Source organism: Alligator mississippiensis, chromosome 6 (assembly GCF_030867095.1).
Source record: "Alligator mississippiensis isolate rAllMis1 chromosome 6, rAllMis1, whole genome shotgun sequence".
In the NCBI taxonomy this organism is placed as follows: Eukaryota; Metazoa; Chordata; order Crocodylia; family Alligatoridae; genus Alligator; species Alligator mississippiensis.
In genome coordinates this window covers 14,640,779-14,667,451 of record NC_081829.1, presented here as the reverse complement: position 1 = coordinate 14,667,451, position 26,673 = coordinate 14,640,779, and the positions used below count along the sequence as shown (strand labels likewise).

At 43.2% G+C, this 26,673-nt stretch overlaps 1 protein-coding gene across 5 annotated transcripts in view; it reads right to left on the bottom strand.

The window, feature by feature from the left end:
- Positions 1 to 201: 201 nt before the first annotated feature.
- Positions 202 to 26,673, bottom strand: part of HIVEP3 (HIVEP zinc finger 3) — a 512,034-nt gene continuing 485,562 nt past the window's right edge. For all 5 annotated transcript variants that reach the window (XM_059729649.1, XM_059729648.1, XM_059729650.1 and 2 more), the window contains 2 exons: positions 13,113 to 14,176; positions 202 to 6,439 (listed from right to left, as the gene is read on the bottom strand). In XM_059729649.1, coding sequence (XP_059585632.1) covers positions 5,543 to 6,439; positions 13,113 to 14,176 — 1,961 coding nt within the window. In that variant the 3' untranslated portion in view covers positions 202 to 5,542. The remainder of the gene's footprint in view (positions 6,440 to 13,112; positions 14,177 to 26,673) is intronic.

Sequence of the window (26,673 nt, the reverse complement as noted above, 5' to 3'; positions counted from 1 at the left end):
GCAAAATACTGAGAAATATGGTAGTAAAGCTGGTCTAAAGTGGTGCGGTAAAAACGCTTTGGGGATTTTTTAGTGCTGATCTCTCTGGGGTGTTGAGTGGCACTTCCATTACTTTATTCAGAATTTATTTGTTATTCTAGACCCCAAGTCTATAATTATATACAGGAAAAAATTAAAGACTGCCAGTCATGCAAATAGGGATATGTTGGGACTTTAAAATTTATTCCAACATGCTATTTTTTTAAAAATATGCTCAGACTGAGCAGACAGTCTGAGTTGTAGTAAAGGCAATATTATACTTGTAAAAACTTCTCATTCACAGTACAGATGTCATTTACAATAAGGGTCACAAACATCAAATACTGAGTATTTTTTCTTTTTTTTTTTTCTTCTTGTTTTTTTACATCAGACTCTGTGCTTTTTACCTGCATTTTTTGCACTGATATAACCATACAGACATTGCAAGATGCAAGTGTAGAAACTGGAGTTAAAATAAAATTACAGGCAAAACTAACAAATTACAGTGTATTCTGTACATATTTACAGTACCTTTTTTTTGGAATGTATTGCCATTTTAAGAACATATAGAAACTTTCTACAGACTATTCCACTTACAGAATACATACACCTTTTAGAAAAAAAGGCAAATATTTATCTTACATGAGACCATGTATATTAAATTTGTGTACACATTATTATTATTATTATTTTTACATTACATTTACTAAAGTGATCTTAAGTGCCATCATATTTCAGTAATGAAAGATTGGTTTTATGCCATCAGGACTGAATTTTTTTGTGTAAATAATTTACAATATTTGTATGTGTAAATACTGTGCAATAGATGGAGATTTTAAAAAGAGGGAAAACACACAATGAAACTATGTCATAAAATGAAAAAAAAATATCGCAAGAAGACAGTAAAAGGGCTAGATCAAATTGTACAAATTTTTTGTAGAAATAGAATTCAGTAATACCATGTGACCAAGTACATTGCTTGTTCAGATGCTATTTTTGAGGATTTATAACAAAATATTGTGACAAAGGGATCTAATTGCATCTACTTTTTGAAGATTTTCAAGTAAAATAAAATTAACTATAATGTGGCCATATGATCAAATCCCACTGCCTAGAGTTAAGAGTCCTTTGAGGCTGATTTTCAAAGGTCCAAATGTCAGTTAGCCACTTCATTCCTGTTTATTTTCTATGGGAGTTTGGTGTCTAAAAGCTATTTGAGTATTTAATGACCTCCCTATAAAGTTGTATTTAGTCAGCAAAACTGGTATGATTTTTAGTGGCATTGAGCACCTTCATCTCCTGCTGACTTTAACAGGAAATGGGAGATCTCAGTACCTTTAAATAACAGACTGTTTGCATCTAAATGCTTATCTATGGATTTAAAAGCATAGCAGAAAAGACACAGCTACTTCATCACTGTTTGAATTTCCCAATGTACTTCTTGAGTATCTGGTCAACATCCTGTACATAATTAGAGCTGATAGCTATCTACTGCAGGGCAGTATGATATATTTGGGAGCCAGAGGGCCCTTTGCTTCCATGCTGAAATGTGATGAACACTGCTCTAGCGAAGCTGGCATGTGCTTAGCTCTAAGCCCATTTAAGTTAGAGTGACTGCTCACATACATAAGTTAAGCTGATGCTTAAGTGCTGTACTAGATGAAGGCATAATGCTTGCCACTTTGCATGGTTATCCCTTAGAAGGCAAGGAAAGTCAAATTACTTTATAATGTGGACCACACCTTCCTTGAGAGATTGTCTCATGGGCACCTCCATACCACAGTGAGTAGCATTCATGGGCAGGTACAGCAATGGCTCACACGAAGCAAGAAACTCGGGGGAATATTCAGTCTGATTTATTAATGAGATAAAAAGGAAAGCCCACTGGTTGTCAGTAGGCCATTCTCCAATATCATAAATGATGCAGGAAGCTCTGAGACTTTTTTTTTTTTAAAAGTAAATTTGTTATTTTATTTTTTGACCTGGTAATGAAAAGGAAAAGTTGAATTTTGTGTTTTTAATGCACTGATTTGCATTATTAATACATTCCATCGAACATAATAGACTGAATTGCATTTGCAAAGTGCTTGTACAGATATTAACTAATTAATTCCTCAAAGTGTATGGAAGGTAAATCAAGAGCCATCATCTTACATTACAAATAGTAGGGCAGACCTAGTGGGCAATATTCAGAACATGAGCTTGCAAAGACTTCCTACTGAGTAAAGCAGTGATCGCTTAAGTTGGAAGTGCAGTACCCAATGTTTACAGGACAGGACCTTAATCTCTGATGTAGAAAGGAGCACCTCCATTTAAATCACTGGAGCTGATGGTCACATGGGCAGAATATGACCCAGAAAAGATAAGTGATTTGCTCAAGGGCACATTGTGGTTAAGAGCAGAGCTAGCATTAGACCTCGGGGATTCCAGCTGGCCAAACTAGTGCTGAAACCCAGAAGTCATGATGCCTCTCTGGGGATCCCTCTGTCCTTACTGGTCCAGAAGCTAATTAACTAACAATCATTTTGTTCTTAAATATTGCTAGGGTTCTTTTTCTGGTCCTGTTTGGGTATTTTTGCAGGCCAAAGGCACCTGCTGCATCTGGTAGAGGGAGCATGAAGCAGAGCTCCACCCCAGTTATACCTGTTGAGAGGCTGCTCTGTAAATTAATCACAATGGGAATTCAGGCCACTCTTAAGTGCTCTCAGTTTCTGCCTCTGCTTCTGATTTGTTGTACACACACACACACACACACACACACACACTCATCAGACACTGTGCAGATGAGTCCTTGGCATGGCTGGAATACTATGTGCATAGGACATAATAGCAGGGCAGGGTATGGGCACAACCATAATGCCACCCCTTTTGGCTGTGCATGTACACACACGCACACACACTGTCCATACTCTGCAGCACTGGCTGGTGGCTTATACATACGTTACAACAAAAAGGCAGAACATTCAACTCGCTCTGAGCTTATGAAAACCTAAAGGAATAAAATCACTATAAGCAACGAGCCAACAGGATCTGCATTGTTTCCATCCTGATGTGCGGACAGGTTAAGGGTTAAATTATGGTTTAAAAATAAAACAGTGTAAATTTGATCTAGCCCAAAAGGTGATGTCAAATGCACTTAATGCAACCACAATGCTGAGTGTGTAACTGCTGCATTTTTTCCTTATGTACACTTTCAATATAAAAAACAATTAAATACAAAAGATACCTTGCTGAAATAATGTTAAGACTGTGACAAAGGGGAAAGAGGAGAAAGACCCAGCAACGGCCAGGAAATTCAAAGGTGTCGCTCAACATGGAGGGACAGGATGGCTTCTTAAGACCCTGGCCATCCGTATTCTTCACAGCACATGAAAACATGTCTAACTCTCCTTATAAGACAATGATTTTGTCAAATTGAGATGCTTTTCTGAACTGGGTCCATAGGTCCTAGGCTTGACATGAGTCTGAAAGCAGGGCATGATTGCAGGATCAGGGTCACAGCTGTGCAAAAACTGGAGAGTGAAAAAGAAAATTAAATAATAGCACTAATCAGGAATGGAAGATTCAAGTACATTTTGGATTGTGGGCATTATTTTGGTCAGTGTCACAACCTTAATGTTATTTCTGTGATGTCTTCTCTTGTACTTAATTCCCTTTAAAAGGGAAGGAAAAAATTGCAGAAGATTATTAAAAAATCCATATTATTTGCCCGTGAGACGGGAACAGTTCATAGCTCATCAAGTCTGGCAAGGAAATATGTTCTCATTCAAGATTATATATATTTTTTGTAATTTTATTTTTTTTTAAAAAGTGTATTATGTACCCAATTCACTGGAACAGCTCTGAAAGAAGAAAGAACTGGTCCATATATATATATATATATATATATATATATATATATATATATATATATATATAAGGTTTTTTTGTTGTTGTTTTGTTTAAAAAATGTTTGTACAGATTCCATAGACCAGAAAACACTCTGAAATAGTAAAGAGCCTGCTGTCTATTAGGGCAAACATGGACCAAACAGTTCTGTTTAAAAAGTGTTTAACACGACAGAGTGGAATGGCTCTATCACATCTCTCCGCATTTGGTATCATATCTATTGGCAGTAGCAGCCATCACTCTGCTAGCGATGGTCATATTTAAAAATCTGCTATGGAAAACGTTACTGTGCATGCAAAACAAGCTGATTTTCAAGACATTAACCACTCAGCCATTTTCACTTTTTTTTATATGCAATACCAAAAAGGCCCCTCTACACAATATAGGCTATGAGTTTGAAACTGTTTTGTTTAAATAAATAAATAAAGTTAAACAAGACACAGAGCCACTTGTGAGTTACAAAGCCATAGGTGTGCAAATAAAACAAGCAGGAGCTAATATCTGCATCCTTTTAACTTACAAAAATGGGAGGGAGGGCAGACTGGAGTCATTTAGGCGGGGAAGATACGGCTCAGAAGAAAAAATAAACTCTGGAAGGAAATGGTTTGCAAGGCTGACATTTTACTTTCACTTTTACAACAGGAGAGGATGTTCATAGAGGGATTTTAAACCCCAGAAAATAGGGGTTTGTGGTGACACAGGCATGATTTTCGCTATAGTGGTGCAAAAGGCAGCACTATTATACTGTGCGCTTTAAGAGCAGCCCATTATGGAATGTCAATATTAAAGCAAGCACAAGAATGGCTCTTTTAAAACAATTAAACACCATTCCTAGCACTGGTTCTACATTCGATACATTCCTATTTTCTTGCAGTTAAAACTTTGAAGAAAAACTTTTTTTTTTTTGTCCCTTTTTAAAAAAGTGCTTTTTCTGGGCTCTGTGGAAGGGAGGTGTGTTTGAGAGATTTTTTTGTTTTTTTGGAGTGACATTTGCTTTCACTGCTAACAGGCCTCCCATCATAAAATAAGTGCTAGTTCTATTTACAATTGAGGGTAAACACATTTTCAAATGTAAAGCAGTTGCAACTGTTTAAAGCACAACGATAGGCAACCAGATGCAAGAAAAAAAACAAGCACTTTGCCAAAAATTAAATAAAGCATGTAATAAATATGAATCATCAACTACTGTACACAGGAGCAAGGGTTTGGTTTTTTTTAATCATTTAATCAATATAAAAAAGATTTTTTATTTTTGTTTTCAGTGCATCTTCTTCCCCCTTAAACTGCTTAACACTTTCCTTTCTGCATCTCTCAGGCCCATATTAACACACACACACCTAAATGGCAAAAAAGACAAGGTCTAACAAACCCCTTTCGAAAAAACTCTAAAAAAATATTCACAGCCTCAAACATTTTTGTACATTTCAAGCAACAAAAGGTATAGAAAAAGGCACAAGTAACTGCATACATGTGGAGATAATACCAGACTGGGACAAACAAAACCAGGAATTTTCCATGGGTTTGGTCATACACTAGAGTGCTTCTTATAAGCAATGATTATACTAAAGGAAATAGTGTTGAAAATGTCTGTTGATTTTACATAGGAAGCCTACAGGTGGAACAGATGGATGGAGGCTTAAGTACTTCCTGTATTCTCATCCACCTGTCTTTGACCTAAATCTGCGCGCTCTAAGTGTGGACTGTTTTTCCTACGGGTTCCCCCTTGATGACTTGGCTCTCCCGAGAGGTTCCTTCTCCTGACAGAGAACTGGTGGGAGTGTGAATGGCTCAACGAGGGCTCTGACAAACAGCCAGTGCTGCTACTTCTGTCCAACGTCTGTGTGGGGAAATCTGAGATGAAAGTGCAGGATGATTCAAAGTAAGTGCTTGAGCTGCCACATTGCTTCTTGCCCGTTTTTTTCAAGGGTTCTTCCCTACTTGCTGAAGGCTTTGGAGAGTGCTCATAATTTGTGCTGAGACTGTCTGTGGGAGCTGAGCAGCCTTCCTGCTCTGGGTGGCTGGGCTCAGCATACATTTTTACCCTGTATTCCTCCTGTTCTGTCTTTTGCTGAAGCTCACTAGTCCTCAATTTCTCTTCTGAGTAGCCACTGCTTTTAACCTCTGGGGACAGTGTGTATTTTGAAATCTTTGCAGCTGGGGATACCGATGTTGGTGAGGATTCTTGTGGGATCTGTGGTTCCTTTCCCCGTTCTTGAGCCTGGCTGAATTCTGTGAAGCTGCTGCTTCCATTGCCACCAGGTGCAAAATATCCTGCTTGCAGTGACACAACTGAATTGGGCACCAAACTGGAATGGGTACTTGGCCTTGCCTGGACCATCTGGATGCCCCCAATTGGAATCATAGGATATGGGGTCCTTGTTAGCTGCTGTGAATGCAACGGGAGATGGCTGAAGACATTCTCTTCCACTCGGCTCGGAGTGTGGACATGTATATCATGGGGCGCTTGCAAAGGTCTGGAGCAGACAGGCTGGGTGATGCCAGGTGAACATGTTGGGCTTCTTGGTTCTATCTTCTGCATTTGATAGGAAAAAAAAAGGGTTGGTCAGTGTGGTACAGCTGGCAGCATCAATCCACAGCATGAGTAACAAGTCACTGATTCTATTAACATCTTAGGCACCTGGCACGTTACATTTATTGTGGAATTAACAGGTTAATGGCATGATAACTTTAGACAGGCTACACATGCAAACTAATTATTGCACCAAAAAGAACGTCCAGCTACAAAAATGACCAACTAGATACAAAGATGTTGCTTGAAATATGTAAAACATTTTGTAGTTTGCAACTGAGAAAGTGACATGTTGGGTGATTGGTCTTTGCTTGGGTCCTTTGGTATCTCAAGGTGCACTGTTCCTTTGGCTGCCTCACCAGCCACTTATTTGCTGATGCTGACAATCAGCTGATTGTCAGCACTGTCATGTGGAGGGCGGGTCTCAACTTCAGGACTGAGATAGCCCCAGTCCTGATGTGAAAATGGGCTGTCAAGGGAATGGGTTGCAAGACTTGCCAGGCTCCCAGGGCCTGCTAGGAAGCTGGCAGCCTTTCCTAGGCCATAAGATTGTGGGTCACAGGGGAGCTCGGCTGAGCACATGTTTTTTATATGTTCTAGGGCAAAGAAACCCTAGGATGGGGGAGAAGTCCCTTGATCCTGGGGTCCTGGAGCCCTGGAACATCTGAAAACTACACATGTAGTTTGGTGGTCCTGGGGCTGCTGATTGTCAGACCCAGTCCCAGACAATCCGGGGTCTCAATCCTGACCTATGACTGTCTGGGTTGGGTCCAACAATCAGCTGATTGTCAGATCTGGCTCCAGAAAGCCTGGTGTCTTGAACCTGCTGGGGCAGTCTTGGGTCTATGACAATCTGTGGGATTGGGCTCGGGGTAGCTCTGTGGTTGTATGATTTGGATCAGAACAATTTTATGCCTCATTGCAAATATCATGCCTCCTGCCATGCCCATCTGGGATAAGGCATAAAATTCCTCTGATCCCAACTGCACCACTGTTTTAACATCTTCCAGGGAACTTATTGTTCTATAAAGAAATAAGCAAACCTCACACAACTGGGAGGTTCTGTTCAGAGAAAAGGGCAGCCAGAGCCACAGAATTTGGCTCTGCCAAAAACCTCCACCAGGGTTTTCATTCAGACATAGCTCTATATCAGTCTTCTCTGAAGCTCCCCATGTCATTTCTAGTACTTCCAGGTTGATTCAGATTAAAAAGACATTAGGAAGAACTATGCTTTCTATATTTCTGTATTTGAGCTTTGATGTGGCAGCGAACGAGTGACTTTTAAAAAAGTAACATATCTTAATAATCGCTACCTGCAATTAATTTTTGGATTGAGTTTCAGTTCCAAGTTATGAATTGGCTTACCTTGTGTTTTAATATATATGATATGAATATTTTATATGAATTAATTTGCATGTCCTTCACATTCAATAATTTAAAAAATCTACTATGTTCTTTTTTTCACCTCTCCATCTTTCTTTCATATACATTTCTAATTTATGCAAATGGAACAGATAAATTAGGGAGCAATAGCTGAACACTGAGAAGGGCTCCCAAGATGAGAAAGTAAAAAAAACCAACAAGTGATTCAAATAAAACATGGCCGGACATAGCATTTGAGAAGCCATTGTATGGAACAGATTCTCACTTTTGAATGACCTGTGGAGACCTGGGTGGTCCCAGGAGGTTCATTCTGTGAGAAGAGATGGGAGGGGAAGAGGGTAAAAAGGGAAAATGGGTAGCAAAAGCAGTTGATGTAAATGGACAAATAAATGTGCTGTAACACTAATGGCAGATAAAAGCCCAAATTCTTGGCCTACAAATTCTTGGTAATTTACTGCCAAGCTGCAACGTGGATTTAAAGAGAACATGAGTAGCAAAGGAGGTGTTCTGTGCAACAGCTAATAGGAGGAAAAATGATCCAGGTGGCTGCAACTGAGAGGGCAAAAGCCATGTGTAATAATCAGACCCTGGGCTCTGCAAGAAGCCTTGTGCACTAGTTAAGCTAAAACTCAGACCCTCCATTAAAGGCTTACAGTGTGGAACTTACTGGGGGGTGGGGGTGTGAGTAGAAAATCTCAGGCTACCAAGAAGGGCTGATCTAATGCAGCCCTGGTTGATCTAGGATGGATATTATATAATTGCCTGAGTCAAAGGGTGCCTTCCTTAAATTCTGGAGTTCTCACAGGTGGAACTAGGGTCTCAACTGTGGAATAAATGAAAGGAGCAGTTAACTAAGGAGATAACCAACCATTGCTGTTCTTTATCCTTAAAATGAGACATACCAACCAAAAGGAGTGTGTGTGTGTGTGTGTGTGTGTGTGCACAAATGCATGTGTGTACAATAAACCTGACCTGAAGGTTTGAGAATCCTAATTTAATTGCTTTGGGATCTTGGCACAGTAGGGGCTGCAATGGGATATTAGAAGAAGGGCTCAACTTTGTTCCATTTCCTTGTGTATGCAGTCTCTGAAGTCATAACATGGGCCATTACTTTGGATTTGAGAAAAGACAGAATGCGTTAGGTACCCTCTGAAGCATCACTTCTAGCCTATGTCTGTATAGCAAAGGGCAACTTGGTCTAAACAAGCACCCTTCAGACCTGGTTTTGTGTCTCTGTGTGTGTTTGAAGTGCCTAATATAATGAATGTTGATTATGACTAGAGCCTCTATATCAGACTGTAATAAAACTATTAACTAATGAAAACATTGGAAGAAATGATACAATGGGATTCTTTACTGCATTGCAGTGACTCCAGATTAAAGTAATTCAATGGACCATGTTTCTGACCATCACCTCTGGCAACTCCACCTCAGGTCTGAAAATCCAGCTCTATTCTTTCTGCTTTTTACTTCCTTACCAGAAAAAAAAAAAAAGATTCTGCTGCATGAACACAGGTTACAGTCTCTGTAATGACCTGCAAGAGGGAACAGGCTGTTGTTCAAATTCACGTAGCTGCTTTGGTTTGTCAGGGAAAGCAAGACCAAAAATATGTCTGTGTAGTGACCAGAGATAATGTGCAGGTGCACAAGAAGTAGACATATAGAAGAAAACAGGGTCACTTCTCAGATTATAAGCATATTTCTAGACCTTGGGTTATTATTTTGTTTGCTAAAAGCATTGTTACTCACTTAGGGCCCAATTCTGTTTTACCACTTAGACATTTAAGTGGGCTTAGGCACCTACAATGATCCTCTTCCATCCCGTTGGCTTGGGGCCAAGAAAAACAGATTATACATATGGTGGATGAGTCTTCCTCACAATCTCTGCTTTTTGTGAGATACGGCCAGATCATATTTACCCTTCACATGCCCACATGGTATATTTGTAGTAGTGCTGCATTTTGACCTTTATAAACAGTTTGAAGCTACCTTGTAGGTTGGCAGCATAGAAGAGGGAATGTGGAGCCAGAAGGAAGCACATAAGGCAGAAAGTGTATGGCTCAGTGAGTTGGGTATTATCGTGGAAAGGAGGTTGTCCTGGGCCCCTGCGCCCAATGAAAAAGAAACTTTCGCAGTGCTGTTTATCCATTTTCATCCATAAGAACTACATGCAAGGTATAATGGGCCAACTTCAGGAAGAGAGTTGTAGCCAATACTTAGCCCATAGACTGGTGGTCAGAGCACTTTGCTAGTATGCATACCTGGACAGCTGCACAGCCTGAGCACAGCCCTGCTGAGCATGTGCTTACTAGGCTAGTGTGGGCAATGATACATACCTAACATTGAGATGTGTGAGGGATAAAAAGAATCTGTCCTTTAGCCTTGAAGTCAAAGATGACAGTGCGTGCATCTACACAAGCCACTGAACAGTTGTTACTACTACACAGTTACTACTAGGCATAAGCAAGCACTAAAGGACTGTGCAGCAACCAGTGTTACTACGCAGTACCATCACCACATAGTTTTTGCCTGATGCTACTGTGCAGTAGCAACGAGCTACTGCACAGTAGCTTGGTATTACTGCACCGTATCATCGCCATGTGGTTAGTGCCTGGCAATGCTACTGTGCAGTAGCAATGAGCTACGGCACAGTATCTTGTTGCTATTGCACCATAGCGCCTCGTGTAGATGTGCCTGGTGTGTAACAAAAGCAGGCCTGTTCACATGTGTTTTTCAGGAACTTGAGCAGGTTGAAAAACAACTATAATAAAGGTGGAATAAGATCACACTTACATGCCTAAGTTCACTTAGGTATTTGACGTGTCGAATAGATGCTGGTATGTTGAATGTTGTCCTCTACTAGTTGCCCAGAGAGGCACATAGACATTTGTTATTAGTTCTAGCTATGGGAGGTTCTTTAAATGAATCCAAATTTGGGGATCTGAAGGACCAGGATGCTAATATCTGCTTTGTGGGTGCATGTCAGACTCATATAATAATTTATCTTGTTTCCTGTAGCACAAAGATTTGTCCTAAGATACTGTTCTGTAGCAGACTGAAATAGCTTTAAAGAGAGTGGAAGCTTGGGACTTAAACCTATTGACAGGGCTTACAGATATAAAAGAAAATGGAATAAAAGCCTAAATTTGTTTGAAAATGCCAGAAAGAAATAAGGTTATTGTTATCATACACATGGGTGGGGGGGAGAGGGGAACATGTTGAGGGAGGTGTTTCTTGTATCTGAGATCAGTTATTACAACAGCAGGTCTATAAGGCCTCTCTTCTTCCAGCACTGTCTTTACAGACTTGAGCTTTCTCTTACACCAGTTTCACAATAGCCAGTAGCATAATGTCTGATTTACACCAACGCAATTTATGGGGTAGTCAGATATATACTTGCTTTTATGGGAGGGTATGCTGGTAGGAATAGAGGTGGGAGATTCATCGACAAACCAAAAGATCTGATTGGTTTATGTCTCTGAAAGAAATATGCTAGCTTCCTTTACTCATGGGGTTGATGTGCTCAGGAAAGGCAAGACTAATTGTTGTGGGGACCAAATGGGGAAGGTATTAAGCTGTGCTGCAGGAGCAAGTAAGATGAAATCAGAGATATCTGAATAAATATTCCTCAACAGTTAACCAAGTGGACCTAGCTGGAAATCTGGTACTTAACAGTGGGACATCCAGACAACTATAGGCCAGTCAGTCTCACCTCCATCCTTGGCAAAGTCTTTGAAAAGATTATAAAGGCTCATATATGCAAGAGCCCAGCAGGAAAAATTATGCTGAGGGAAAACCAGCACGGGTTCATAGCAGGTAGATCATGCCTGACTAATCTAGTCTCTTTTTATGACCAGGTTTCAAAACACCTGGATGCAGGAGTAGGGGTTGGCAGCATCTACTTAGACTTCAGGAAGGCCTTAGATACGGTATCCCACCCCATACTGGTGAACAAGTTAAGAGGCTGTGACTTGGATGATTACACAGTCTGGTGGGTGGCAAATTGACTGAATCCAGACAGTGGTGGTCGACCTGGAAGGATGTGGGCAGCAGGGTCCTGCAGGGCTCGGTCCTTGGACCGATACCCTTCAATGTCTTCATCAGTGACTTGGACGAGGAAGTGAAGTGTACTCTGTCCAAGTCTGTGGATGATACAAAACTGTGGGGAGAAATGGACACACCGGAGGGCAGGGAACAACTACAGACAGACCTGGACAGGTTGGACAAATGGGCAGAAAACAATAGAATGCGATTTAACAAGGAGAAATGCAAAGTGCTGCACCTAGGGAGGAAAAATGGCCATAAGCTAGCAGAGAGCAGATTTAGACTGGACATTAGGAAGAACTTCTTCACAGTTAGAGTGGCCAAAATCTGGAACGGGCTCCCAAGGGAGGTGGTGTTCTCCCCTACCCTGGGGGTCTTCAAGAGGAGGGTAGATGGGCATCTGGCTGGGGTCATCTGACCCCAGCACTCTTTCCTGCCTATGCAGGGGGTCGGACTCAATGGTCTATTGAGGTCCCTTCCAACCCTAACATCTATGAATCTATGAATCTATAAATGGCAGCTATACACATGCAAGGAGGCTGCAGGGCATTGAAGCAGGTTCGATTAATCAAGTCTGCTGAAGCATGGAAATGAATGTGCTCCAGCAGTCTCCAGCATCACATGTATCAGCATCCCCATGCTGAAAAATGCTGGCAGCGCTTTAAACTAAAGCTCATTTGGTGAGCTTTAGTTCAAGCACCCCCCTCCACCATTTTTCAGCATGGGAGATGCACATGATGCTCCAGGTGCTTTAATTACTGTGGCTCTCAGATTAATTAAAGCACTCCCCTCCCCCCTGGCTCCCAAAGCATGTCTATAAATGCCCGAGGTCTTTTCATTGGTCCAAATCTGTTTAGATCAGTAGCAAATAAACGTGGTTAATCTCATGGCAGTTCCTGAGCATTAAGTTAGTGGTCTCAGATTCCCAAAGGACACGTGTCACTACCACAAAGCAACAACTGCCATCACCATTAAGTGGCCTCCATTAAGTGTCTCAGCAGAAAGGCCAAGGACTGATTAGGTCAAAAAGTGAAAAATCCTCCCACCCCCTCTGATGTCATCCCTTCATATGAAGTAGTAAATTTTTGCAGCCTGTCTTTTCCCCATCCTATATGTTAGGAAAGGACAACAGTTTTCAGAGCAGTCCACGTAGCGCCTCCCAGTGCATAGCATTCATTAAAAGCAATCAGAGAAAGAATTTACTAAAATGACCGTGGACTATGAACGCAGAAGAATAAGTAGTGCTTACCAATTTGGACTCATAGAGCTCTATGTTTTTGCCAAAGAACCTGTGAGGTAGAGGCATCAAAGATAACATTCCATGCTGGACTTTTAATGAGCTTTGAACCTTGTCATCTGCTGCAGATTTGCTACTACCAGGCAAGTCTTCTTTCCCTGGGGATGGATACCTAGACGGGGAATCTGAACAGCCTGGAGACAACATTTTCTTCAGTGATAAATATCTGACTGATGACATGTCTCTGCTTGGAGACAAATGCCTCACAGGAGAGACTTCTCTCTCTGGCGGGAGGTATGTTCTTGGGGATAAGTCTCTTCTTGGGGAAAGATGCCTGCTTGGAGACAGCTCAAGTCTTGGTGACACACATCTCAGTGGAGATGCCTCCCTCCTTGGGGACATGCGCTGACAAGGTGACATCCCTCTCCCTGGAGACAAGCACCTTAGTGAAGACATTTCTCCAGTGGGTGAAAAACGTTTAGGTGAAGTTTCATTTTTGGTTAACAAGTGCTTTCTGGCTAGCATTGGCCTGCTGCTGCCGCCACCACCACCAGATTCCTGGCCTGGAGACCACCTCTTTCTTGGGGAGGTGTCTTTTGAGGTTGACAGGTCCATAGCTAAGGACATCTGCTGTCTTGTGACAGATTCCCTTTCAGCAGAAGCCAGCTGTTCACTGGAGGTCAAAGCTGGCTTATGGAGACTCAAGAAGCTGTGGCAGACAACAATTCCACTGCTGTCTGCTGACCATTTTGTTTCCAGCCCTGAGGAAGAGGGTTGGTGGACCCCACCTACTTGCTGGCTGCTGGAGACAGTATCTTGTGTTAAAGACAATGCTGTCCCAGTATTTTCCTCGTGGGAAAATGGAGAGCCCCCTGAAGAGTGCATTGGAAGGGTGGTATGTTTTACTTCTGACAACTTTAAAGGTGGCTCATCTTGGCTCTCCTCTCCCTCCTCATCTTCATCATCTTCATTGTCATCATCATCATCAGATTCCTCCAAATCTGAAAACTGGTGCTCCTCAATTGGCTCAGATCCTTCCCTCCCTTCAGAATCATGGAATAGGTCTTCACTGGTTCCTGGGGGGGAAAAAAAACAGGAAAAGAACATATAAGCATGGAAAACATACACACACAGAAAATAAGTCAATTTAAATCTAAGGGCATAAAAGAGCTCTGAGTGAACTAGACAGAAAAAGGACACAACTACTGTCCAAGCTATAATCTTTGTGTCTTGATGCCTGCAACTTGACACCCTCCCCATTTGTCCCTTCAAAACATTACTGCTAAGATCATCTTTCTAGCTCATTAACCTCACACGCAGGGAAGATCCAAAGGGGGTGTGAGGTGCAGTTACACCCCCTTTCCACTGTGTAGTACACTGGGAGGCATATGGTCTTGTCACATGGGACACTTACTGGGTCAAACCATAGGTCCATCTTGCCCAGTAGCCTGTGTCACACACTGGCAGAGTAGATGCTGAAAGGCAGAGTGAACTGGCTATGATCAGAGTTTTTTCCACTTGCCTTTCTTATTTGCAGCCTCCAGCATTTAAGGGCTGGGAAATTCTGATTCAGAAGCTGTACCCCTAACTCCCAACCTCAATAGCTACTGGTGCTCAGTTCCTCCAAGAATCTGTCCAGTCCCTTTTTGAATCTGACTAATCTGTCAGCTTTCACAAAATCTGGTGGCAGTGAGTTCCACACTTGAATTACATGCTGTGTGAAAAAAGAATTTCCTTTTGTTAGTTTTAAATTTGATACCTACTAGTTTCATTTTGTAACCCTTGGTTCTTGTATTGTGTGAGAGAGTAAATAATACACCCCAATTTACTTTCTTTTTGCCATTTAGTATTTTGCAAACCCTTATCATGCTCCTCCCCCTCCCCCCTGCTGCCCCAAGCATCTCTTTTCTAAACTGAATAGGCCTAGCCTCTTCCATCTCTGCTCACTTTGAAGCTCCTCCATACTGCTAATCACCCTCGTTGCCCTTCTCTGGACCTTTTCTAGTTCTCCTAAATCCTTTTTGTGGTGTGGGGACCAGAGCTGGGTACAGTAATCAAGGTGTGGATGCACCATGGATTTATCAAAGGGCATAATGATACTTTCCATTTTGTTTACAAATCCCTAACATTTTGTCTGCCTTTTTGATGGCTGCTGAGCACTAAGCTGATGTTTTTAGCAAATTGCCCAAAATGACACCCAGATATCTTTCCTGTGTTGTAACAGCTAACATAGAGCCCATCGTAGTGTAGGTATTGTTTAGGTTATTTTTGCCCACGTGTATCACTTTACACTTATCTACATTGAAATTCACCTGCCATTTAATTTCCCACTCACTCAATGTCAGATCCTTCTGTAGTTCCTCATAGTCTGCCTTGGTCTTTATTACTTTGAATAATTTTGCGGCTGCAAGAGGGGCCAAGGCCCCTGGGGAGAGCAGCTGGCTGCGGCACAAAGCAGAGGCAGCTACTGCAACAAAGGAGGGCAAGCTGGCCATCAGGCCCAAGTGGAAATCCCTGCATGTGGCTGGGAAACCACAGGAGAGGAAGGGGTCAGGCTTTGGGGTACATACGCCCAGGGCCTGAGGTTGAGTGAGCAGTCTGTACCTGCTCCCTGAAGGGAAAGGAGTCATGGGGGGAAGGGTGGACACTACAAAGGGCAGACAGTGAGGTCAGTCTACCCTGGGGTCAGGGACTCTGAGGGCTGAAGGCTGGCCCAGAGTGCAGGAGAAAGAGGCCAGGGACCCAGAGTGCACAGGGGCCCAGAGCATGCAAGGGCAAGACAAAGCTGGAGCCTAGGAGCCAAGGTCCAGGGTAGTGGACCTGGGCTGAGGGGGACAGCCAGAATAAAAGGGCCAAGGCTGGGAAGGCTGAGGCCCAGACAGAGGTTCAAGGCTTGAAGTCCGAGAGCTGTGTTGGGGCCAGGGCGCCCCCTCCATTGAACATGGAATAACGTTTGCAAGGCATTTACAAGGCATGGGCATGGCTCCAGGGGGGGAAGGAGACCACAGATACAACCCATAAGGCAACTGGTGCTCTGAGGCACTGAGAGGGACAGAAGGCTATAACATAATGCCCAAGGGTTACCAGCCAGACAAGGTGAACAAGAGCTCACTTGGGGACCCTGGGGCAGCCTCCCTTAACAGCACAATACATCCAGCAAGGCGTGACAGACAAGGAAAAGGGAGGGCACCCCGAGGAGATGGAATGGGGAGGCAGGAGCCAGGTGGTCACTAGGGGGTGGCACGGCCACCCTTGGGGTGTGGTCCTGCTGCAGTGTCATCTGCAAATTTGGCCACCTCTCTACTCACCACCTTTTCCAGGCCATTTATGAATATGTTAAACAGCAGTGGTCCCAACACAGATCCCTGGGAGACACCACTGTTTACTTCTTTCCATCCTGAACACTGACCATTTATACTAACTCTTTGCTTTCCATCTTTGAGCCAATTTCTAATCCATGAGTGGATGTTCCCTGTAATTCTGTGACTACCTAACTTTGTTAAGACCCTCTGATGGAGGACTTTAAGAAGTCTGTATATACTAGGTCAACTGGATCACACTGAGCCAACTGCTTATTGACACCCTCAGAGAACTTTAGTAGCTTGGTGAGACATGACTTCCCATTGACAAAGCTGTGTCGATTCCTCCCCAGTAAGTAATGTTCATCCATGTGCAGAACAAATCTTTTTTTTTTTAATATCGTTTTCCCTGCATCCCCTCTAGAGCCTTTTTTTTAAATATGGGCGTGAGATTGGCAACCCTCCAGTCCTCTGGTACTGAGGCTGTTTTTAGTGATGGGTTGTATACTACAATTAGAAGTTTAGAGATTTCTGATCTGAGCTCCTTTCAGGACCCTAGGGTGAATGTCATCAGGTCGTGGTGATTTGCTACTGTTTAGGTTATCAATTGCCTCTACAATCTCATCTACAGAGACCCCAATTTAGGTCAGCTCCACTGACTTGTCCCTAGAGAGGAGGGATCTGTTGAGGGAATTTCCCAAACATCTTCCACAGTGAAGACAGATGAAAAAAATGGCAATGTCACCATCATCCTTTAGCCCCCCTTTAACACCAAACACTTTGATCCTCCAAAGGCCCAAGTGATTCCCTGGCAGGTCCACAGTTTCTAGTATACTTGAAGAAATTTTTACTGTTACCTTTGTGTCTCTAGCAAGTTTCTCCTCAAATTCTTTCTTAGCTTGTCTTACTGCAGTTTTACATTAGATTTGCCAGTGTTTAGGCTCTTTTTTTATTTTCCCCCTTAGGAACTGACTTACACCTTTTGAAATAGGCCTTTTTTCTGCTTATTGCCTCTTCAACTCTGCCATTAAATCATGCTGACTTTCTTTTGGTCCACTTTCCATTTTTTTAATTGCTGAATGCATTCGCTCTATGCCTCCCATATGTTGTTCTTAAGCTGTCCCCATGCAAGTTCTTCCCCATGCTTGCAAGTTCTTCACCTCCTTAGGGGCCTCTTTTGACTTCTAACTAGCTTCTTCATTTTGGTGTAGTCCCCCTTCTTAGAATTAAAGGCTACAGTAGTAGATTTTCTTGTCTCCCCTCCTACGTGGACATCAAACCTAATTCCACTGTGGTAACTGTCACCAAGCATCTCAGTAACACTTACACTTTGTGCCAAATCCTGTGCGCTACTTAGGACTAGGTCAGGAATGGCTTCTTCTCTCGTAGATTCCACAACTAACTGCTCAAGAAGTCTCTGCATCCCAACTTAATGCTAGATTCACCCAGTCTATCTGTGGACAGTTGAAGCCCCCATTATTACCATGTTTTCTGCTGTCACGGTCTCTCTCAACCCCATTAGCATTTCTCGCTCACTTCTGCTGTCCCAGTCTTGGGGTTGATAGTATACCCCCAAACATACTTTTTTTTTAATTGACACCTGGGATTTCTATCCATAAAGATTCCATGGTACTGCTCTTATCAGTTGAAAAATCAACCCTATTTGATTCAGTCCAGACTTTGATGTAGAATGCTACAGTATACTTTTCCTATAATAATATTCCTGTATAATTTGTATCCTGGTATTATAGCATCCCACTGACTTTCTTCATTCCACCAAGTTTCAGAGACACCTATTACATCAATACCATTATTTACTGCTAAGCATCCCAGTTCCCCCACCTTTGATCTTAGATTTCCAGCATTAATATTAAAGCATGTGTACTTTTTATTGTTGCCTGGTTGGGTACTTCTGTGTGAACTTTTATGCATTAAAGGTATTTCTTGTGTTTGTCTTCACCCTGTTTCTTATCCCCAAGGATCCAGGATCCTTCCTCCTGATGTGTGGCTTTCCTCATCCCATTGGAGGCTTGATACAGTAGAAGGGTCCCTGACTGATGTCATCATTGCTTATATTATATCTGTGGAGTAGTCTGGCAATAGTCAAACACACGTTACTAAATATGATTTGGAGATACTCCTTGTACAACAGATGGTAACTCTGCTAGGATGCAAGCACGCTAGCACATGCTTTACTGCTTCAGCATGAGGTCACTTGTGTTTTAAGTGCATTTAACACATACTGGGCACGTCTATATGTGATGCTACATAGCTCATGGCTACAGCAATGTAGTGTCAGCAGGCACAAACTGTGATACTAATGCTACGTCACCATAGTTATGAGCTACCTCATTATACTGCATTGCTATGGTAACATAGCATCTAAAAATAACTGTGTGCCACTGAGACAGTGCAGTAGTGAGTGTTACTGCGCCATCATTTGGTACTTCCAAAAGCAAGTACTAAATGATGGTGCTGTAACAACTGTGCCATGGGGGGCACGTGTAAATACACCCACTAAGTGTAATGTGTGACATGGTCCATACTGGTGGCTTCATCTCCCTGCAGCAGTGGATACCTGGGTCCCCTGTAGAAGCCATGTGGGAATTGAGCTTAGACCATGGGAGGCATGTAGGTGAGGCACAGCTGGAGCCCCTTAGCTGGTGGGGGACACCTAGGAAGAACGAAGCAAGTGCAGGAAGGGAGGACTTGCAAGCTGTCCCGTGGTTGGGGACAGCCCCAGGTGGGGATGTGGAGAGACCCAGGACCACTCATGCTCTCCTCCAGCAGGGGACTGTGGGGAGTAGATATTGGAGTGACATCCCCTGCTTTTGGCCAAGACAAAACCATCCTACAGCACCCCTGTACTCTGCCCCACCGCTCCTGCCCGTGCCTGGAGGGTACATACACATGGATGTACTCAGGCTGTGCAGCCTGAATTTCCCTGGCCTGGGGTCTGGGTGTTGCAGGGTGGGGAGAGAAGTAGCTCATTTTATAGTCCATGCCTTTTGCTGAGCCCTCCTGGAACAATGGCCAGTTTGCAGAGTGGCTCTGTGGCCAAGGCACCAGCTGATCTGGCAGGAGGAAAGAGGGCAGCTGGGGGAGCTGTTGGGCTATGGAGGGTGCAGGCTTTGGGTACCTGTGTGGAGGAGGGTCTGGGACAGTGGGAGACACTGGGACTTCCAACTCCAGCCAGAGTACCAGGCCATGCCTGGTGGAGCAGCTCAAGCTGGAGGCAGCCATGGCATGGATCAAGATTGCAGGGGGGACGCTGAACGCCTGAGAGTTTGCAGCTACCTCTGTGGTACCATTCACACCTATATACCCCCTCTTTTCAAAATCCTAGATCCACCTATGCTCACAACCCCGTCTTTTCACACCCCTATGCTGGTTCCCCATCTCCATTGCTTCAGATCCACATTTCTTCTCTTTATCTTTAAGATGGTCATGAATAAGCCCCATTTTACCTCCATGACCTAGTATTTTTGCCAAACGTGTTCTCTGTCATGAGCAGCTGCCAAATGATAAGCAAGAGATAAGCTACCTCCTTTATTTAGCCTACAACCACCCTTCTCCTCGCTGCCATTTATTTCCGATGTTGGGTTTGTCATATCTAGAGGCGGCTAACATTTGTCTTTAAAATTTTGATAGAATTTCAGATTTTACAATAAGAAAGCAAGGATTTCTCAAAAAAGACCTTTGCATTCCCACACACTCTCTCACCCCCCCCCCCATACCACTACCATCACTTTTATTTAATTTTTTTGAGATTTTGGGGTGTAGGGGCTTTTCCTGCATATCTGCAGAAGGCCTAGCACAATTAGTGCAGTAATCATTACTGTATTTTAGGTAGAGAATTATTTCAAATACAATCTACAGGTTGAAAACACCTAATCTTTATCTTCTGCTTTAACTAAAATCTGCCAGGTTGTTGCTATGTGCCCAGGTTTTGCACTATGTCGAGTAAATCTCTGCTGCATTCTAGGCTAAGCATGTCCTCACCCCTCCCTACATGATGGGAGTACAACATGCTTGCAGAAAGTGTAAGCTATATTCGGTGATGCCTGTAGGGAACAGCCGCTGGGTGTCACTAAAGCTCAACATGAATGCACCTAAGGTAGCAGTGGCTTAGTCATTAAAAGCTCATGCTCTTGAAGGGGGCTATTTGAATATCAACATTACAGGTTTCTCAGCCTCTATGGCAGGCTGCATGAAGAAAATTAACATGTTGTTGCTCACATATTTGCTAAACAACTTCAGTAGGTGAGTTCCCCGTGGTTAGTGCCTAGTGATTTCAGACACCTGCATGAAGTGCAGTGACTCAATTCAGCATTCCTGGCCTGCTTTTCCACTAGGTCAGATTAGGACACCCTGTTTCTCACCTGATGAACACCACATTCACTGAATATAGCTTTTCATTTAACGCTGCCACCCATCAACATATCAGAGCAACAGGAAAATAAAACAGAGCTAAATGTAAGGCTTGATTGTGCCTGCCTGCAGGAGACGGGGTGTTTTGTCAAAGCTGGATGTGGCCACACAGCAAGAAGCCTCCCTGCTCCAAGGAGAAAAATAACCTAATTCAGTTGATTCTGAGTCAGGGGGTCTTACTATCTGGTCACAAATATTCAGTGGGTGTCAAATACTGGGGTACAGTGGTGTGCATTTTAGTAAATATGATAATATCTCGAAAGAATCATACTGAGAAGTGCATAGTTTAAAAAGTACGGTAGTATTAGAGTGATGCTGTAGCCATAATGGTACAGGAATAATGAGAGAAGCAGGAGTGGTGCAAGGATTTTTGCCACCCCAGGCAAACTAAATGTTGTCACCCTCTCTTGTAATGTACCTGGGACCTGGCAAAGGTGAGCACAAGAGACAGCCCCATAGTGGCACTTATCCATGCTGTAGCTGCCCTGTTTGCTTCTGCACATGCCCAGATTCCTAAGGCAGCTCCCAGTGAGCATGCGTGTGGGGTCTGTGTAGTTTTTGCCTCCCTTTTTCCTCCCTACCTGTGCTACCTGGTCAGTAATCTGGTCCTGGCAAAAGGCAAGGATTTCTTAGGGTGATAGCTTTTATTGGACCCACTGTATGGTTGGAGCTAGATAAGCTTTCAAGTGCAAGACATTCTTCATCAGGTCTGAGAAATAAAAGCCAGCACAGCATAGTCTATGACTTTTACTGCTCAGACCTGATGAAGAATGTCTTGGCATGAGAAAGCTTGTCTGACTATCACAACTATGCAGTTGGCCTGATAAAAGATATCACCCTAATGAACCCAAATCCTTGTTTAAGAAGTTTCAGCTGTCTAACCAGAAAGCTTAACGATGATCATTTGACTTACATGACTAGTCACACAACATATGCACTGACTAGTTTAAATGAACAGCTTGTAACCAACAGGATGACTATTACAGAGTTAATCCTTAGAAGTACCAGTTGCGTTAGGAATCGATGGGGGAATTATGTGCAAACTCCTGAAGGCGTTCATAAAAAAGTAGTATTATAAATGAATAGTTCAACCAGTTCTAGTAAGAACCACATGAACTTCCTGCACTGAAAGGAAATCCATTCTGCAACCAGATCGGCGAGTTAATCACTTCATCTGTGGGAAGCTTTGTTATGGGGCAAAGCTTAAAACAGAAAAATGATGATAGCCAAAATGTGTCTCTGCTCATTAGCTTCCAATGGTTGTGAATCTTCACTCTATGCCATTTCGTTTCTTGGTCCTGAAAGCACAATAGATAGGCACAGACAGGAACAACAGCAAGGTCAGCATTTCAAAGCTAGAGTAACTCTAATCCATTCCCACATGGGAAGTAGTTTGGATTTGCTACACAGGGAACATTTCAACAAGTGGGACCTGGGACAGCCCCGCATGTATTTTACTGTGTCCTGCTGACATGTTCCTACTGTGTAGAAAAAAGCTTAAAGCTCAGCCAAGGGCCATTGCTTTTCATAACAGAAATCTGATTCACTGAGGGCTTTGGCACAAGTTCAATTTGTACCATTCCTAATCCATTTGCAGTGTTCCAAAGTGCAGACAGACGCATGTTCAAACCATTTGTGATGTTGCAGTTGTGAGCAACAAGTCAGAAAATTGTTCCCTTTTAGCTGAGGTTTATCTTAGGAGGGTGATGCCTTTTATAGTAACATATAACATGTGGGGTGTGCACTCCACAGAGACAATGCTACCCTCCAGCATCTCAGAAGGTACTATTCCCCAACTGCATTCACTGCTTTGGGGCAAAAATGAACACTTAAAAGACCCAACAAGCCATGAACTGGCCTATGTTGTTCAAAAGGACTTGGAGTCTATCCAGGGAAAGAGCAAGGTGGGGCCCTACCACCACCGATCTGGCTCCTCAAGCCTCAATTTAGCCACTCTGAGCCCTCCAGCCCCCCTGAGACTCAATCTCTCCCTGAGTGCTCCAGCCCCACCATGCCTGCATCCTTGGTAAGCCTGCCAGCCCTCCATGCCTCAGTTTCCCCCAGGAGCTAGGGGTGTGGGCAATGTCAGCCAGGCAGGCAATTAACACTTTCTTCTGCACTATGCTCAGAAATCAACCCAGAGAGGTGTGCTAGAACATCTGCTCAGTATCCCTCCAGTGGTGTAGTATGAGCAGTGCAGGCCCAGACTCAAAAACATGAACATGTGCCTGCTCCTGTTACCTCCCCACTTCGCTGCAGCACAACGTTTTACAAATGTAGAATGGCACCAATTGAACGTGCGCCAAGGCCCTGAATTAACTGAGACGGAGAAAGAGCAAAGGAGAAAGAGGAGGAGACGAGAAAAAGAAGACGAGAAAGGAAATGGGAACGGGAGGAGGGATATTCATGAAAATGTTTCTGGTTGGTGACACCGATCAGTGGATTTCACAGAAATATGAGCTTGGCTCTGCACTCTGTGGACACTTCTACACAAGACATTTACTGCACAGCTGCCAAATTAGCTCTGTAGTAAAGTCTTAACGTTTACATGTGCGGCCCCATTAGGCCGCAGGGCACTAATTAACTTCACCACAGGTTAGAACTGGTAAATACAAGTGCTATCATACAGCTAAGTCATTTAGTTTGCAGCAATGCACATGTAGACACTGATGGGGCTGGTTGGGGCACAAGGGTACTTCAGTGTGGGTCCTGCCTGCTGGTTAGCCTCACACTGGAGCATCCTTGTGCCCCAGCCAGCTGCTCCACAGCACATTGGGTCGGGTCAGAGCAGCCCCAAGCTGGCAGGATGAACCCCAGGGTCCCTTGCCAGCTGGGGATGCTCCAACCCAGCTCAATGTGCTGCAGTTCCAGGTGCACATTCAAACGCAGCACCGAGAAGCAATAAATTTCAATATGAACTGGATTTACTGCTCTGTGCGAATAGCACATGCAGCACCCTGTTATGCCCGCCTTATGCTAGTGTTACTCGACTGAATTCCAGGTAAAACCAAGATGAACGAGTGAAGGATCACGCTCAGATCTTCCTTTTATAGTAATGGGAAAAGTTCCCTTCTCTTGCCACGTAAGCAGAAATAAAACCATCAGGTAAAATACATCTTAAATTGAAAAATAAAATAATCCAGGTCGTTTTAGGAACTGGTGCCCTCCTGGCACCCACTTTCAAGAAAGTTCAGGGGGCTCCTCCTCACGTAGCTTGTTGCACTTGGAAGTGCTTGTTTGGAATGGGAAGAGCCCACGAAACGTCTCTCCTGATCTCTTCCTCATGCAGGAATGAATATAATCCAGGGGCGGGCAATTATTTCGGGCAGAGGGCCGCTTACTGAATTTTGGCAAGCCATCAAGGGCCGGATGACAGGCAGCCAGGGGCAGATTAATATTAATTTTCTAAATTTTATAGGGGCCCCAGGGGCCAGACAGAAGGGCCTGGTGGGCCGCATTTTGCCCACCCTTGATATAATCTCTGATTACACATGGAAAGACTCTTCTGATTCACTGCCCTGCCAGCAAGGATATTTAGGTTCTGGGATGGAGCTATGATCCTTGATTTCTCCTTAAGGCAGGTATTAAATACCTTCTGCGTTGTTTTTCCATCTCTCCATTTTTTCCCCATCTATGCACCTATCTACTCTCTCAGGACAAAAGATGGGGCTTAACTTCCTAGCTTTTTGTATGGATAAGTATCTTGGAATCCACTTAGCACTTTTGAGCACTGGGCCTCTTTAGCTGTGATGCAGAATGCTTTAACCTTGGGCAAAAGACCAGTAGCTGTTTGCTATTACTGTAATAAAGAAAAGCGGCGGGGGGGGGGGTGGCACTTTTGCATGTTCTGTCCCTGGACAGTCCCCTTCATACAAGCACAAATAGTCTTCCTCAATGTAAAGAAATGGGAACTGGATATTTTTTTGCAATTCTAAAATTACCCAGATTGCTTGCATAATGCAATAAACCCCAGACACCTAAATACATTCCAGCATGCAGCAGTGCTGCCAATATCAACAGCTGAAAAAGGACTCCATTCTGAAAGCTAATGGATTCCTACCCCTTTACTCTACTGAATTTAGGTAGGTCCTTTCCTTTACTGGGTTTAGCAGGTGTCCAAGTGTTCATTCCCAAATTGGAAGGGAGAAGTGATTTAATGGTTGGAGAAAAAGCATCCTAACAGAAACACACTCTAGCTTTCTCTGCTGACCATTCTCCCAGGTGACCCATGGGTGAAAGGCAGATTTTTAGCAGGGTTTTTTTTTTAATGCTATTTTTTTAAAAGGAGACGAAAAGCTTAGACAAACATAGCCTTCTCGTCTGCTTAGTATGTCCCTTTTCGCAAGCAAAATACCCCTGTCAGCTTACAGCCTTGAATGGCTTTAGAACCGCTCACAGGCTGTGAGGCTCACAATGCCTTACTATTAACCCTGTATGAATGCAGGAATGAATGACTGAATGAAATAATTAATGAAAGCGTTCCCTTGATTGTTTGAATTGAGCCCTTGCAGCTTACACTTATCTGTAGCATAAATAGGATTTCTGATTTGCACGTTTTCTAAAGCTGTGCCCCACTAATATGATTCATTAGTTCTCATTTACTATAATAGAAACATTTAAAATAATTTTTGAGCTTTCTGGTGTGTTGTGCAACCCAAATTTCAATAGCAACTATCCCCTTTCCGTATGTAGCTTTGATCTGAATAAGACTAGCCTACAGGTAATATAACAGCAGGGAGAGATTTTAAGACGCCATCAGCTAATCAATTATTCTAAGTGAGTTAAACTGAAGGAGGCCTCCCGCAACCTGACACTAGAGCAGACTTCTGCTGGCTGACACTTTTCCCCAGTGACTGTTGCTGGTAAATCCCCGATTGGATTTTTTTTCTAGGCATTCTCCCCACTCTTCCCTTTCCCTCTCTCTGCTTCCCTCCTCCTCCCACCCGCACCCAAAAAAAAAAAAAATACGGCAACACCCCTGCCAAATAAAGAATGAAACTGCATGATAGAAAGGCTGCTTTTTAAGACTATGACAAAAGTTGAAAGCATGGTCACATTTAAAAGAACGAAAACCATCCCCTTAGGCAACGTGACCTGCACTGCCACCAAAGGGATAAAACACCATTGTGCTTCCTCTGCTGATAGACCACCCCTTGGTACAAGGGAGAACAATGTACTTCCTTCATTAGAACGAATTGGCCTGTGTTACACTTTAAACCACATGAACAAACATCATAAGATTTCTTAAAATAAATCTCCAGGGAAAATCATCCATGTGGGGTTATTGAAATGCTCCCTTCCACCAACCCTCCACTATTTATCTACCTGGATGCTGGTCTCCTATGACAGAGATAACTGGAAATCCCTGGCTAATTGAGTCCTGTGTGTATACAGGAAGATGGATTCTGAATCTTCTTACTCTGGTGTAAATCTGCTGAAGCTAGTGGAGGTACTCGTGTAACTGGGATCAATATCTGGCCCTAGAACATGGAGGGAGTACTGGCAGAGCAGCTAAATGCATTCGGCACAAGCCAAGTAGCCAGGAACCATTAATCCCAGTTAAGAGGCTTACTCTGCATTTGACACTGGGTAGATCATGTACTCACCTATTTTCAGGATCATTTCAAACCTTAATTCATTAAACTGTGTGCAGCACTTTGAAGACAGAAAGCAGTGATCTACAGGGCAAGATATTTCAGGCACTAAGATTCTGCCACCTGAAGACATCTTTATGCTGAAATAAAATCCACCATCTCCACATAAAAAGTAAACGATAGCAATGTAGTGTCCTCAGTGCCAGTGTGAGAATGTGCATTGGGCCATAAGTGCTACAACTGCTTCAT